Source organism: Labrus bergylta, chromosome 7 (assembly GCF_963930695.1).
Source record: "Labrus bergylta chromosome 7, fLabBer1.1, whole genome shotgun sequence".
NCBI classification, from domain to species: domain Eukaryota; kingdom Metazoa; phylum Chordata; class Actinopteri; order Labriformes; family Labridae; genus Labrus; species Labrus bergylta.
Genome location: NC_089201.1, coordinates 26,831,707 through 26,844,927, shown reverse-complemented (window position 1 = coordinate 26,844,927; position 13,221 = coordinate 26,831,707). Strand labels below are relative to the sequence as shown.

The 13,221-nt window shown below is 40.2% G+C and overlaps 1 protein-coding gene across 4 annotated transcripts in view; it reads left to right on the top strand.

The window, feature by feature from the left end:
- Nucleotides 1–13,221, top strand: part of scaper (S-phase cyclin A-associated protein in the ER) — a 54,717-nt gene that overhangs the window by 17,181 nt on the left and 24,315 nt on the right. For all 4 annotated transcript variants that reach the window (XM_065957220.1, XM_065957218.1, XM_065957219.1 and 1 more), the window contains 3 exons: nucleotides 3,053–3,189; nucleotides 6,008–6,073; nucleotides 6,662–6,788. In XM_065957220.1, the coding sequence (XP_065813292.1) occupies nucleotides 3,053–3,189; nucleotides 6,008–6,073; nucleotides 6,662–6,788 (330 nt within the window). The remainder of the gene's footprint in view (nucleotides 1–3,052; nucleotides 3,190–6,007; nucleotides 6,074–6,661; nucleotides 6,789–13,221) is intronic.

Here is a 13,221-nt window from a genome sequence, read left to right as displayed (position 1 = left end):
AAAGCTAAATTTGGTGTCTTGTTCTTCATTCATAATTCTGCCAACTATTTTCCAGGCCGCACCTCCATTACTCTACCTGCATTGAAAGATTTTTAATTAAAATGAAGACGATTGATGCACCTGTGAAGAGGTCGCTTCAGGTGCAGCGTGTGGAGAAATGTCCTACACCTCTGTATACGTTCATTTAGTCTCATTGTGAAAGACTTGCAAATTAAATTAAAAACACAATGATTGTCAACTGTTAAGGATCAATGTATAAGGACAGAGCTTGAGATTGCAGTTCAAACTGAACTCACCACGAGTCCTGGTTTAGTATGAAGCAGGTTATATCACACCAGTCATATACCCTTGACTTCTGAGTTCTTGACTATTTATTTATTAAATATTTGAGCTTCTATGTTCTGCTTGTCTGAAGAGCTTGCCAAAGAAAAAGGTTCACTCGGCTGCAGAGGGTATAAGAGCTGACCTCCCAAAGGCCTTGAATAGTCGTGTAGTTAATGCTGCACTGATAGCCACAAATTGAGAAGCTTGATGAAATATCCAGACTGCCAGCTGAAGTGAGCCTCAATCTCTCCACACTGTTTTCAGATCCGACATGTGTCTTGTTACTGCAGCGCGGCTGCTGTTGAGGGATCTAATGAAGTAGTTTAAATCTTCCGAATTGCTCCAACAGGACTCAGTTCAATTAAAAAATGTCACGTATTAGTCCCTGTATTGTTTGAAATTATATTCAGAGTCAGGGGTGTGAAATAGCCTTTGTTTTTAACAAAAGACGCAGTGAAAGAACATATCCTATAGACTCTGTATTTGTGTTGGCTTCCTTCAGACGAGTTACAGAGGAAGGGGGGAGATGTTTAGATTGGTGTCACATTACTCCAACCAGAGGCAATGTGTGGTATTGTGGTGTAGCAATATCCTAAGGCCAACGTCTTTGCTGCCTTATAACAATGGTTTAGTGGTGGACACCTGTGTGTTGTCAAGTCTGATTGTCTCAAAATCTCAAAGCTGTCTCCCTACAACAGGAAATTTGAAGTTACAATTATAATTTTTATTTCCTTAAGGATCATAGTTGGCGTGACAGCCTAACATATTGGATAACCTTTTATGTGACCAGAGTAATTTTGTTAAAATGTTAGGATGTGTTACTGAAACGCTTCCATTAAGTGAGTGGGCCATGCACTGCATAGTCTCTCAGAGAGATTACTGAACAGCTGCATCCCAAAGTGAGGGACAGCTACAGCATGAGTCATGATTGACCCATGGTATTGAGGAGTAGAGGGCACAGGTGTGAGCGCATACATTTACAACAGCACCTCTTTCTTAAGAAAATATAGGACTCGCAGTCCCTGTTCCGTTTTCATATTCACAGTTATCTACATCCCCTTCTTTACTATTTTTACTTTCCGCACAACAACAAAAAAAAAACATTCAGATGGTGCCAATTTTTTTGCAAGCTAACCACTTCATCTGCACTAAAGCTCCTGAAAATCCAAACTATTTTCAAATATAAGAACATTGTTTACCTACTAAATTCCTCATATCCTCAGCTAACTTGTTTGGATTGGCAGTGTCAGATTTGTTTGACAGTTCTGGCTTCATGAGCAAAACATCCCACAACTATCTCAGGATTTAGAAATATTTAAATCAGCATTGATAGATACATAGAAGTATATGACGTTTCCTTTTTGCAGCAGAATCCTGTCCACTTCCACCAACAAAAAAGGTGTAAAAATGTTTTAAACAATTGGGTTGTTTTGTTCCTGCAAAAGCAAGCAAGACCACCATCAAGGTTGATCATTTCTATATTGATGTCTGTACCTGCTGCTGCCAGGAAGGTGTCAGACGAATACATTGAAAACTCACTGCTGAAACAGTCTGTATTTATAGTTATCACAGCGAGTGATACATCTGCCCGGTAAAAGAAAGCAGGATGAGATTTCATAAAATAAAAAACACTACTTGCACAAGTTCAGCAAAGACCACTTAGTCCGTAAGAGCTCCAGAATCGCCACAAATCAAAAGCTCTTCAAAGGAGCTAAATTACTTTTGCAGTGAGGCTCATTAATAAAGTAAGATTATTGAAAACACTTAGATTTAGATCATAGCGAGGCTCCTTTTCACTCCCATTCTTTGCAGCCCATCTAAGAACACCTGTTTTTTTTTTTTTTTTTACCTAAAGTGAAAACCTCTATTCAGATAGCAGGTGCACTGACAACACTTGTGACCAAAGGCTACAGCGTCCCACACTCAGGTTAGCGAGACTGCTGAATGGAAACCCTGTATCTCTGAGACCGTCCTATCCTCTGGGGTGCTGGATGACAGCATAATTGGGTAATTGGTTTCTTGCACATGCATCATGTTGTCCAAATTGGGTTACATTCTCCCGTCGCTGGGTGGAAATATCAGAATCATCTGAAAGAGAGAGACAGGAAGCAACACCTCCAGCCTTTTATGTTGCATGCCTGTTGGGGATGTGACTTCAAAAGATTGGAGCTTTTGTGTGTAGAGGCCAGGCACACTGGTGTTGTATAGAGGTGTAGATATACATGTCACACTATATATTATCTATAGCAGTATTATTCATTTTATCGTTAGTGGCCATAGTACTGTGATCCTTTACTTCAGTAAAAGTACAGAAAACTCAACAACACTGATGCAAAAAAAATCTAAAACATCACTTTTAGCTGCTTTAATAGTGCTGATAAAAATGTACTCAACGTACAACTCTTGAAAGATCTTGACATGTTGCATTTTCCTTGTATCTAAGGTTCAGCTGCAGCCTTAACAATGTCATGCTTCAATACTTTGAGTTAAATACATATTTTGTAAGTCTGATCTATAATATCTCATCTTCATTCTAATAAAGTGGATCAATGTAGAAGTAAAAAAAAATATACAGCAAATGTATAATCTCCAGTAAAATGGACTGCAAATCTCCACCACTCATTTGTTGGCATGTTTCGGCAAAAAAAAACAGCACATTATATATTTTCTCTGTCTTTTATTTTCCTCACGATGTATGTTTCATGTATCATTTGTATGTGTTTTCTAGGAGCATCTTTCCTTAAAGAAATACATAGTGGATATAGTGACGGACAGCTCTGTGTCTTCTGAGAGCATGAAGGATGGAGAGGAGAGGCAGAAGGCGAGGAAGAAGGCAAAGAAGCTCCGTGCCAGGATGAACTCCAGGTAACAAGTCCAGTTTCTCTCTCTCTCTCTCTCTCTCTCTCTTTCTCTCCCTCTGTCTCTATTTCTTCCTCTCCGTCCCCTGAGATGCACAGCGGACAAAACTGTGCCAGGGCTTTTTTTTTTTTTTCTTGCTTTTTTTTACGAGAGACAAGAGAAGTGAAGAAGATGTTATGTGCATCCCGGCTGTCCACAAGGTAACACTGATGAGCTTAATTTAGGACCACTTTCTATGATTGGGCAGCGAAACTGCAAATCGATCCGTAGTTTCTGCCAAATCTGAAGCCTCCTTTAGTGAGCAGGATGTATGTTAAAGTATGAATGAGCTATGCCTACTTTTTCGTCTTCTGAGCTATTGATTTTTAAATGAAGTATCAAAGAAAATCAATAGTAATCAACAAATAGGAGGTAGAGCTACTGTGTGTCAGAACCTGGACCTGAGTTCAATCAATTTAACAGGCTGTCACAACAAAGAGAGAGGGGGGAGGGGAAAGAGACACACTGTTGAAAGTACTTACTGTAAGATATTATCAGACCAATTCTTCTTCAAGGATGACTGTAATTAATTTCAATTTACATTTGATCACAAAAAAAGGATGACTGTAATGTTTAAGAAGGATTTAATGATAAAAGTCTGTTTTTTTTTTTAATCATGATCACAATATAGATTTAAAAGATTTGACTTTTTGTGGACAAGACCCATACACTCTTCTAAATCTGTTAAATTCAGTTAAATTTCCAACAAACCCATTTCTGTTCACCTACAATCATTTAGTCTGTTAACCGATTGTTTTGTGTTAGCTGTTGCACAAAACAGTGAGAAACCATCCCTGTTAATACAACCTTTATAAAACACCTTTAAGTATTTAAAAGGAGGGTTTAGAGGCGGCTACAGTGCTGTATGCTCAGTGCTGCTGGTTTTGGCTTCGGGCTCAACCATCCTTAGAAAGTGACAACACGGTCCGTCTCTGTTCACTATCACTCCTGCACCAGCCCTGCTGAGACCAGCACTCAAAGGCAGCAGGCTTCCAGGGGTCATAAATAACACAGAGCTCCAGTAAACATAAAGGTGAGCCGCTTCACCGCTGGGTGGAAATGAGCCGTTTTATTGGAACACTGCGGTGTCCGTAAAACGTGAGTGGTTCTCGCCAGACTTTTCACCAGGCCAACATCATGCAGCTCTGTCATAAACCAGTGTACACACTTCTAAACACACGTGGTCTCTTTTGTGTGTGGTTTTTGATTTAGTTTATTTTTTTATTTTTTCTGCATGGCTCACCTTCTTTAATAAGTGCTTTGGGAGGGAAAATTTACAGTTAAAATTTCATAAAAGTAACCAGTGTCAGGTAGAATTTTGAGTCTCAGTCTCTCCCCCCCCTCCCCCCCTCCCATGCTCTGGTTTGAGCAACAGACGAGTGAACAGAGTGGCCAGTGTGTTGTTCTGTGTGTGTGTTGACCCCAGATGGCGGTATGTTACAAAGTCACTCCTGTATGGAGTACGGACTACAGTATGAAGGGGGCAAGCATGGTATTGACTCAGTTCACCTGGTGGACTAACTTACATTATAAAGGCTGTGTAGGTTCTAAGCACTGGTACATTGAGTAATCAAAATGTTTGTACACTTTTTTAGGTTTTTGTGGGATCTACGGTACTCCCCTTTATTGACACTAAAGTGATGGCTTCTTTTGTAGGCCTGTGTTGTTTTTATTAGTTATGTTTTGGATGGGAGTCTCTGTGAAAGAAGAAGCGGTCAAATGAATGGGGATGTGTTGTGTAATGAACAGATCTACAGTCTTAAACTATTTAAAGCTCAGTGGTTGATCTCTGTTTAACCAGGTACGGTTAAGCTGTCGTAGGTTGATATTGTTATTTAATGACACACAGTGCAGACACAGTCTAGGCCATTTTGAAAGCAAGTCTCTGCGTCACATTATCTTAAAAACACAGCAGGACAAACAAACTGATGACAATATCCAGAATGAAAAATGAAATATTGCTCACCTTTTTTTTGTTGTATGTAAACCTCACTGACAGCTTGTGTATATACATGTTGTTTTCTAAATGCATTTAGAGTGTGCTTTTGAAAATGTAGTCAAATGAATTTAAAAAAAAAAGGATGAGATGAGACTAAGGTCACTCCATGTCTGACGAATGCCTGGACAAACTCACCTGTTGTCTTCCTGGAAGCATTTGATCCTATCAGAGTGGAGGGAAGAGATGGGTAACTGGAAGGCGCTCTATCTTACTCAGATCAATAGTTTCTTATCATGTCTGGGAATGCCTGATTGGCAGATACAATTCCCCACCCGCCTCCACACACACACACACACACACACACACACACAGACACACAAGCACATAGTTTGTGATTCTCAGAATTAAGAGTCCGGCTGCTGGAGTAATGCCACAGAAAAGAAAAAAAAAAGCCAGTCCCCTAATGGCCGTGCCCTTTTTAAGAGGGGGGTCACACATTAAAAACACTGGTTGCGTTGCTTGTAACCCCGATTAACTGTTTATTTGACAATGAGAGAAGTGAAGAACTCGAGCCTCCCTTCTGAAAATGACTCAAAGGAAGGTGGATTTAAAGGTAGAAAAAACATTTCATAACATGAGTCTATGGCAGCAAACCACCGTCCCTACAGAGCCGGTGTCTGATTATTTAAAGCGGAGTTACTTGGTGAATGGCTGACAGGCCAAATAAACAAACTCAGTTTGAACTTTCTCTCTTTCTTCACGCTTTCATCCGATGTGTTCTTTACTGACAGACCAAAGACTTTTTTCCTGGGATTCAAAGACTTTTTCCTTCTTTTCCGTCTGCAGGGCAAAGGAATATGAGACATCAATGGAGGCTAAGACACAGGTCCCTGAATCGCCATACAAAGCCAAGTGAGTCTTTTCCTTTTTTTCTGAATTTGAAGTTTCATCAGTTCTTTTTTAGTTTTTCAATTTATTTCCCTAATAAAATCAGGCTGAGTTGTAGGACCTTTGTCAGCAATATTTCAGTTATTAAGTCAGTTATAGAGAAAAGGCCAAGAATTTAAAACAAAAAAAAAGTTGAAAACGTTGTTTTCTGTTACCACTTTTTCTAAAGGCACCTCAGGAGAATGATGTTTTTTTTAGTATTTCATTTTAATAAGCTGCCCTGTTTTATATTTTTCAGCCCTGGTCAATGTCCTGTAAGACTAACAGTCAAAAAATATTACATCTACAGTCATTAGAAAAAAATAATTCCAGCAAACTGTCCCATTTTAAAAGTTCAAACCAGTCTTTCATTGTTTTTATTTTCCTGAAAAATGACTGAGAATGAATTATTTCAACAGAATGTTATCTTTTGGTGTGAGAAAAATGTTTACTCAACTGCCTGGCCGTTGAATCTCTTATACAAAGTCGATTCTTTGACTGTTAATACTATACATGACGGATCATAACCTGTATTAACAAACAGATTGATAAAAACCATTGACTGGTTTTCAGGTTGCAGCGCCTGGTGAAGGACCTGTTGAAGCAGCTCCAAGGCCAGGACAGTGGCCAGTGGGCAAACAACAAGGTGTCTGGTCTGGACAGAACTCTGGGCGAGATCTCACGCATCTTAGAGAAACAGGTAGAGCAACAAAAAAAAGGATCATATTAATATCATAGAAAATGTATGAACATGACTTTTTTGGTTTAAGGGTTATAATTTGAACTGATTGGCTGTGTATTTTTATGCACCTAACCCCCCCCCCCCCCCCCCCTACTTTCTAGTGCAGATGTTTATTATAATGTTTGCCTATTGCTACCCCTCTTTCCTTGCTGCATTACGTGCTACACTGCAGACAGTTTCTCGTTGCTTGGCGGCAGTGCAGGGGTCATGCCAGCCCTTTGGCATGTCTCTTCAGTGATGAGTTGTTTTTGGCTGAGTCTCCCCGTGTCTCACCCTCCCAATATAGAGTATCACTTACTCCAAACCTACTTGCCTTTGGTTATTGGCTAATGAAGACCAGATTAACTGTGTTTTCATTGTGCACATGGTACCAATAGAGGGGGCTTCCCAGCACGAGAGCTGGCATTGTCTTTTGTCCTTGTGGCTTACACGACTCAGATGTCACTGGTTTAGACAATGGTTAATTGGATTTCCAGATGAAATGCCATTGGTGAACAAGACTTTATTTAACAGACAAGCACATTTGACATTTTTTCAGGGAATTGCCTTTTCTGACTTCATTACCGCCGTATAAATACACATAATTGTCAGATATAATGGCAGACATTTATAACTGTACTTGATTTGAAACATCTGTCTCATTGGGTTTGTTGCATGAAGTATTTTTTTTACAGTAAAACTCGCATCAATTTGAGGCTGAGAGAAGGAATTAAAACACCTGCCACCGCATTTATGATGAGGAAAATATACAGCCCACTTCCTGTAATGAGGCATAAATTTCCTGCCAAGTTGTGGTTGGAGCCATCATAACATCTCACTGTGCCTGCCTCTGGGCGTGAGGATAGAGAGATTATAGTGTCCCATCAGTGATGAGGGGGACGGCCGGAGAGGCTATTACCGGATTTCCCCAGAGAGGCAAAGAAAGAGGTGGCTGAGGTGGGTGGCACTGTAAGGAGAGAGGAGGAGACCAGTGTGATGTGAGTAGCTCACAAGCTGTCACTACATGAGGGCTCCTCCCCTCTGCTTAACATACTCCCAGAGGGGAGGTCAGAGGTCAGTGGGCCACAGGAGATGTTCTTTATTTGAGAGTGGTGTCGCTGGCGAGGAGGCGCTGCCTGGCAGCTTTTTCTTTGTCCTTCCCTTCAGTTTAAAAAAAGCACATTTTTGAACTGTTTTGTCAAGTCCTGCCTCGCCAGCTTCTTACAGAAACATCCAGCCAGGGCTGAGTGGGACAAAGTGATCGGCCAATGAGGCAGCCTGGGGAGCACTTCCCTCTCTAATCCCTGGACAAAGTCAAATAAATAGAGTCTCAGTCAGCATGGCTGTCTGGCCCCTGAGTCACATCAAGTCAGGGCCGTTTAGATTATTTGACCTAACAAGCATCTCTCGTGTCATTGACTCACCTAGAGATTTGTTTTTCTCCGCCATATCTGATTCAGTCTCCACTTTCTCTACTAATTCCTCAGACAACACCCGACACTCCCCCTCCCGCAGTATTGCTGTTTGCGTCCTACCACACTTCCCCGCCCCCCCCGCCCACCCCTTCATGCTTTCTAGGCTACGTCTAGTCTCTGACTCCAGCCTGTGTCTCCCTCTGTGGCCTGTAATGGTTTATTTTGAGTCAAACCTGCTTTTATTTGAGTTTTACCGCTGGCAATTTTGAATCACATATTTCAAATGTGTCGTTCTTTACTTATTGCTGCACACTTCTTGTTGAATTAAGCAGTGGTGTTTAAATATTGGGGAAAAAAATACTGTGTATAAAACTGCTTTCAGTTTAAAACCTATTTAGAGAAGGTCAGATGAAACAGGTAGGGAGCTGTGAGGGACTGGTGGAGTTGTACCCGGGTGGAGGATAATGGAGTTTCTTGCTTTTGCTTCCAGAAGACTTCCTGTCAGAACAGGGGAACTAGGGACAGCTAAAGCAAGCAGCATGCTATCAAACTTTATGAGCTGAACATTACTCCGTGAAGCTTGAATTGAACGGTTTACTGTGCTGCATATTAGAGCTCTTTTAAGGAAGCTGTCTACAGTTAAAGGTTACAAAAAATGGCTGCATATTTATTATGAGGCCATACTAATTGTTTTTGTTGTTTGTCGAGACGACAATAACAAATGCTCACGGTTTATTAGTTAGACCTTGTAATAAAATGTAACACTCAATGTCCTCCTTCTTACAAAACTACCTAACACTGTTATTTACTTGTTTTCTTATCTTAATGTATTTAAACTAAATAAATGCTTTTACTGAGTAAACAGTACAAAGATAATATTTTGCCTCTTTTTATTGACTAGAGGTGGGGGGAGAAAAGCCATACAGCATAGTATCGAGATAGTTTGTGGCGATATTATATCAATTCATGGACGGCAAGTATCGATATTTTCTTATTATTATTATAATATTTTTTTTTTTGCAAGACAAGAGACGATACACCTGCAATACAACACAACAGACAATTACAGTGAGCACAGGCCAGAAAAGGGGTATATTCATGTGGTGTGTGTGTGTGTGGGCCTGTGTGTGTGTGTGTGTGTGTGTGTGTGTGTAAGTAATTAGGTGTTTAATAGACAGTGTTTGAATCATGTTCAAGTTGGATTAGACTGAAATACCAACAGTTCAGATTGTGAAGTTAATGCAGCCTTTTACAGGGTTTTAGTTTTATCTCAGTGCTGGTCAGTGTGTGGACTTGACTCCCCTTGTGTAGAAATAAAAAGACAAAATGTTTAAAATCGCAATAATATCGTATCGCGGGGCCTCTGGTGATTTCCACTCCTAGTATTGGCTTTTGTCATTATTTTGAACATGGTAAAATAAGATTATAAACCCAATAGAATCTTTCATAAAGAAGGCAAATGTCAGTTTCTGTCTTAATTACAGACATTTCCTTTTAGATGTTGCAACATGGACTTCGTAATTCTTGTCTTGGTACAATAATGGGAAATGAAGGAAGCTGTAAAGATTCAGATTTAAGGTATTTTTTTGTTGTTGTTTGTTTTTTTCCTAGGCTGTTATTTGTTCCCCCAGTCACATTCGTGTTTCCTCACCACAAACAGAGAGTGAAATTGTTCTGAGCTTATTCTTCTGTATTTTTTTTACAACTAGACGCCTTCTGCGGTTTCCATGGCTGGTTTGATTTTGTGCCACACTGACCTTTGTTTATTCCATAAAGTTACACGGGAATAATCTGTTTCCTTATTTGCCACATTGTCTTCTAACTCATGTTATTATGTCTTATAAACACCCAAGTTTACACTCAACCTTTAAATGTTTACTCCAGCAGCTTTGTGGCGGTTTCCAGTCGACTCAGCCCACAGAGCTTTGTTTACCAACCTCCAGCTTCTCTGTCGGGCTGCATAATGACGAATGTAATGTGGGGAGGGTGATCCGTCTTACTCTTCGCTGTCATTGCTGGTTTTTAGTTGTTAAGGAGTGAACCCGTGAATTGAAGTTGAAGATCAAACTTTAAGGCTGTCCTGGATGAACTCTGCCAGTTGTTGTCCATCTGTTTTGGGGGCAGGATGACCGAGGCTGTTCCCTCCTCTCAGTTTTAATGAAAGAGTCTGATGGGAGGAGACTATAAAGTGCAATCTGGCTGCTCGGCTGGTCTGCGGACACTGTCCCAGGAATTGCCAGCTGCTTCAGCTTCCAATCAGCTGGGGTAACAATGGTCACCCTGGACGATAATTCGATAAGATTCCCCCTGCTGTATAATGCAGGAGCCATCCTTCTCACTTGTGTCTTAATGCGCCGTCCACAATGATGACTCTTTTGTCGTTTTTTCATGTTGATGGTAATTAGCTGCTCATCCTATTACTGTGGGGGTTTTTTGCAGCTTCTGACACAGTGGCCTTTTCAGTTGTACTTCTAGATTTGTGGAATATTTTTTGAAAAACAATGACTCCTGGACATTGTTTTAAAGGCTCTGTGGTATTCATTGAAACCTGTACATGTACTTTAACATGTATTCTTGTTTTTTTACTTTTCCAGATCCACTTAGCTTCTCTGTGAGACTGTGCTACTCGCTCACAGTGACAATGCTGGCATGCTTATATATGCTTTAAATCAAATTTAGGCTAGTGTTAGCATTCTATCAATCTCAGTGCTACAGACACTGTGCAGCTGAGACCTGATTGGAGTGTCATTAGTTGTGGTATTTAATCATAGACCAATTAATTAGACATATATTGTTTTGAACTGATTAGCTGGACTAGATTAAATAGATCTTCATGATATCTATAAAAAAAAAAAATCACAGCAACAGTTATTTGAGTAAATATGAGCTGGAATGATTATTTTTCATCACATTTTTTATTTTTTACTTGGGCACCACCATGTTTCTGTACCGTTTGAGAACAAGATTTATAGTGCAGGAGATCTCTGAACAACTACAATCATGATGTTTCATCAAAAACATACTTTTGATGAAACTTTGGCACAATGAAAGGAAATGGATGTTTAAATTTCACGTAAATCCTTAATATGGACATGAAAGTCCAAATTTAAAGTCAAATATGTAATTATTGAGATGTTTTACTCACCTCCAGTCTCACCTCAGAGTGAGAAAATCAGGGAAAGTCAGTAAACTGCCAATGTGATTTGAGGATCAGAAATATCTGCACAGATTTTACTGGCAGCCCATTCAATCGTTGTTTTGATATTTCCTGAATAGCCCTTTAATAATACTGACCGAAAACATAGTTTTATATCCTGTTCAGTTTGTATTCAAATTCAGCTCGATCCACTGTCACTGTAATTTGATTTCTGTTGCCCTGCGTGGTTCCGTTTATAAAAGGAAACATCCTCATTGGATGCAATTGCTCTGAAAGTCAACAGCTTAGTTTGCACAAAGATCAACATTCCCAGACCTCCGAGCTTTTATCATGCAAAACCAACCTAAACATTACGTCATTAAGTGTTTGTCTTCACAGTAAGAGTCTGGTGTCTTCCTTGTTTTCTGTGGACCATTGCATGTAGACACCACCTGAAGATAGCATGTCATGTAGTTTAAAGTTAATCCTCCTCACTCGTTTTGTTCCATCATCACAACAGATAAATCTGTCAGCGGGGCAGAGAAGGCACTGACTGGACAAGAAACTCTTGTGTGGTTTTCACAGGAGACAGCCAGGACTGGGCAGGTCCCAGTTACCTCCTTTAATACCATTTGATAAGCTGCTATGAAAGAGATGCCTTTTCTCATTTAGCCTAGAAGCTTTTAGGTAGGTGTGTTGATAGGAGGGTTAAGAAAGGGGTTAAGCTGAGATCAGTGACTGAGAACCAATTGATAAGGCATAGAAACAGGGAGCAATACACAGAAAGGAAGTCATTTTCCAAAACACTGTTTTGCCTCTTGAGACCGCCTGCGATCATATTCTCATTCTGTCGTAGGTAAGGGGTCTTTGGTGATGTTTGTAAATGTTTTTTTTGTTCCAAACCCTTTACGATTGTTCGGTGCTTCTTCTGTCTTGTCTTAACACCGGAATCACCGAGCTGTTACCTCTTCAGCGGCAGGCATGAATGACAGATGAAGAGCTTATCTGTAATTTGGTAAAGCGCTTCTCTCTCAGTGTGTTCAGACTTGTTGGCAACTTCCCATCTTCTGAACAAAAGCATGGTGAAGTGGCTGGATTTGTGTGCTGTCACAGCACTGGAGGAGCCTGTAACCTCATTAGGTGGAGGAGTGACCTGCAGTGTAACACGGCCCTCTGCAGTTGTGTGAGGAAGGCCGTCCATCAGCAGCTCCCCTCCAGCTCCCCGCCAACCCAGGCACAAACATGCCTGATAGTCAGCGCTCGCTCCTGGCTTTGTACTTGTTGATTTATAAGACACTGTAGCAACAGCATCTGACCCACTGCCAATTACTCCATCATCACCGGAGGGCAGGAACTAAGTATTTGCATGTGTTCATAAATCCTGTCAACTGTAATGTACATGAAGTGAGGAAAACAAAAACTTAAGAAAAGATAGAAACTAATTAGCTCAACTGGAAAAAAAAAATACAAGTACGGACCTTAAGCGGTCTCCAATCCTTTGGTTACTTATTAAGTCCTTTTTACATGTTAGTGCATTGTTCACAGAAAGGGATTCTTTTCTTTAATATTACAAAACTGATTGTTTGAAATCATGCAACGAACCTCAATCACAGTTTTTTTTAACTTTTAGAATATACCAGCATTTGTTTTAAAGTTAGCCTCTAACAACAGGTAGAACTGTATTTACTATACGAATGATCGTCATCTATATTTATTAAACTACAGCAGGAGTAGGATATATGACCTTTTTTAAATGTGTTTCAGAATTCTTGGTTTGAGAGGCCTCTACCTTTTTAAATTAGCAAAAAATAACGTGTTCACTACAACCAAAAAGAGCAGCCCACTGTGCTGTGTTCACTGA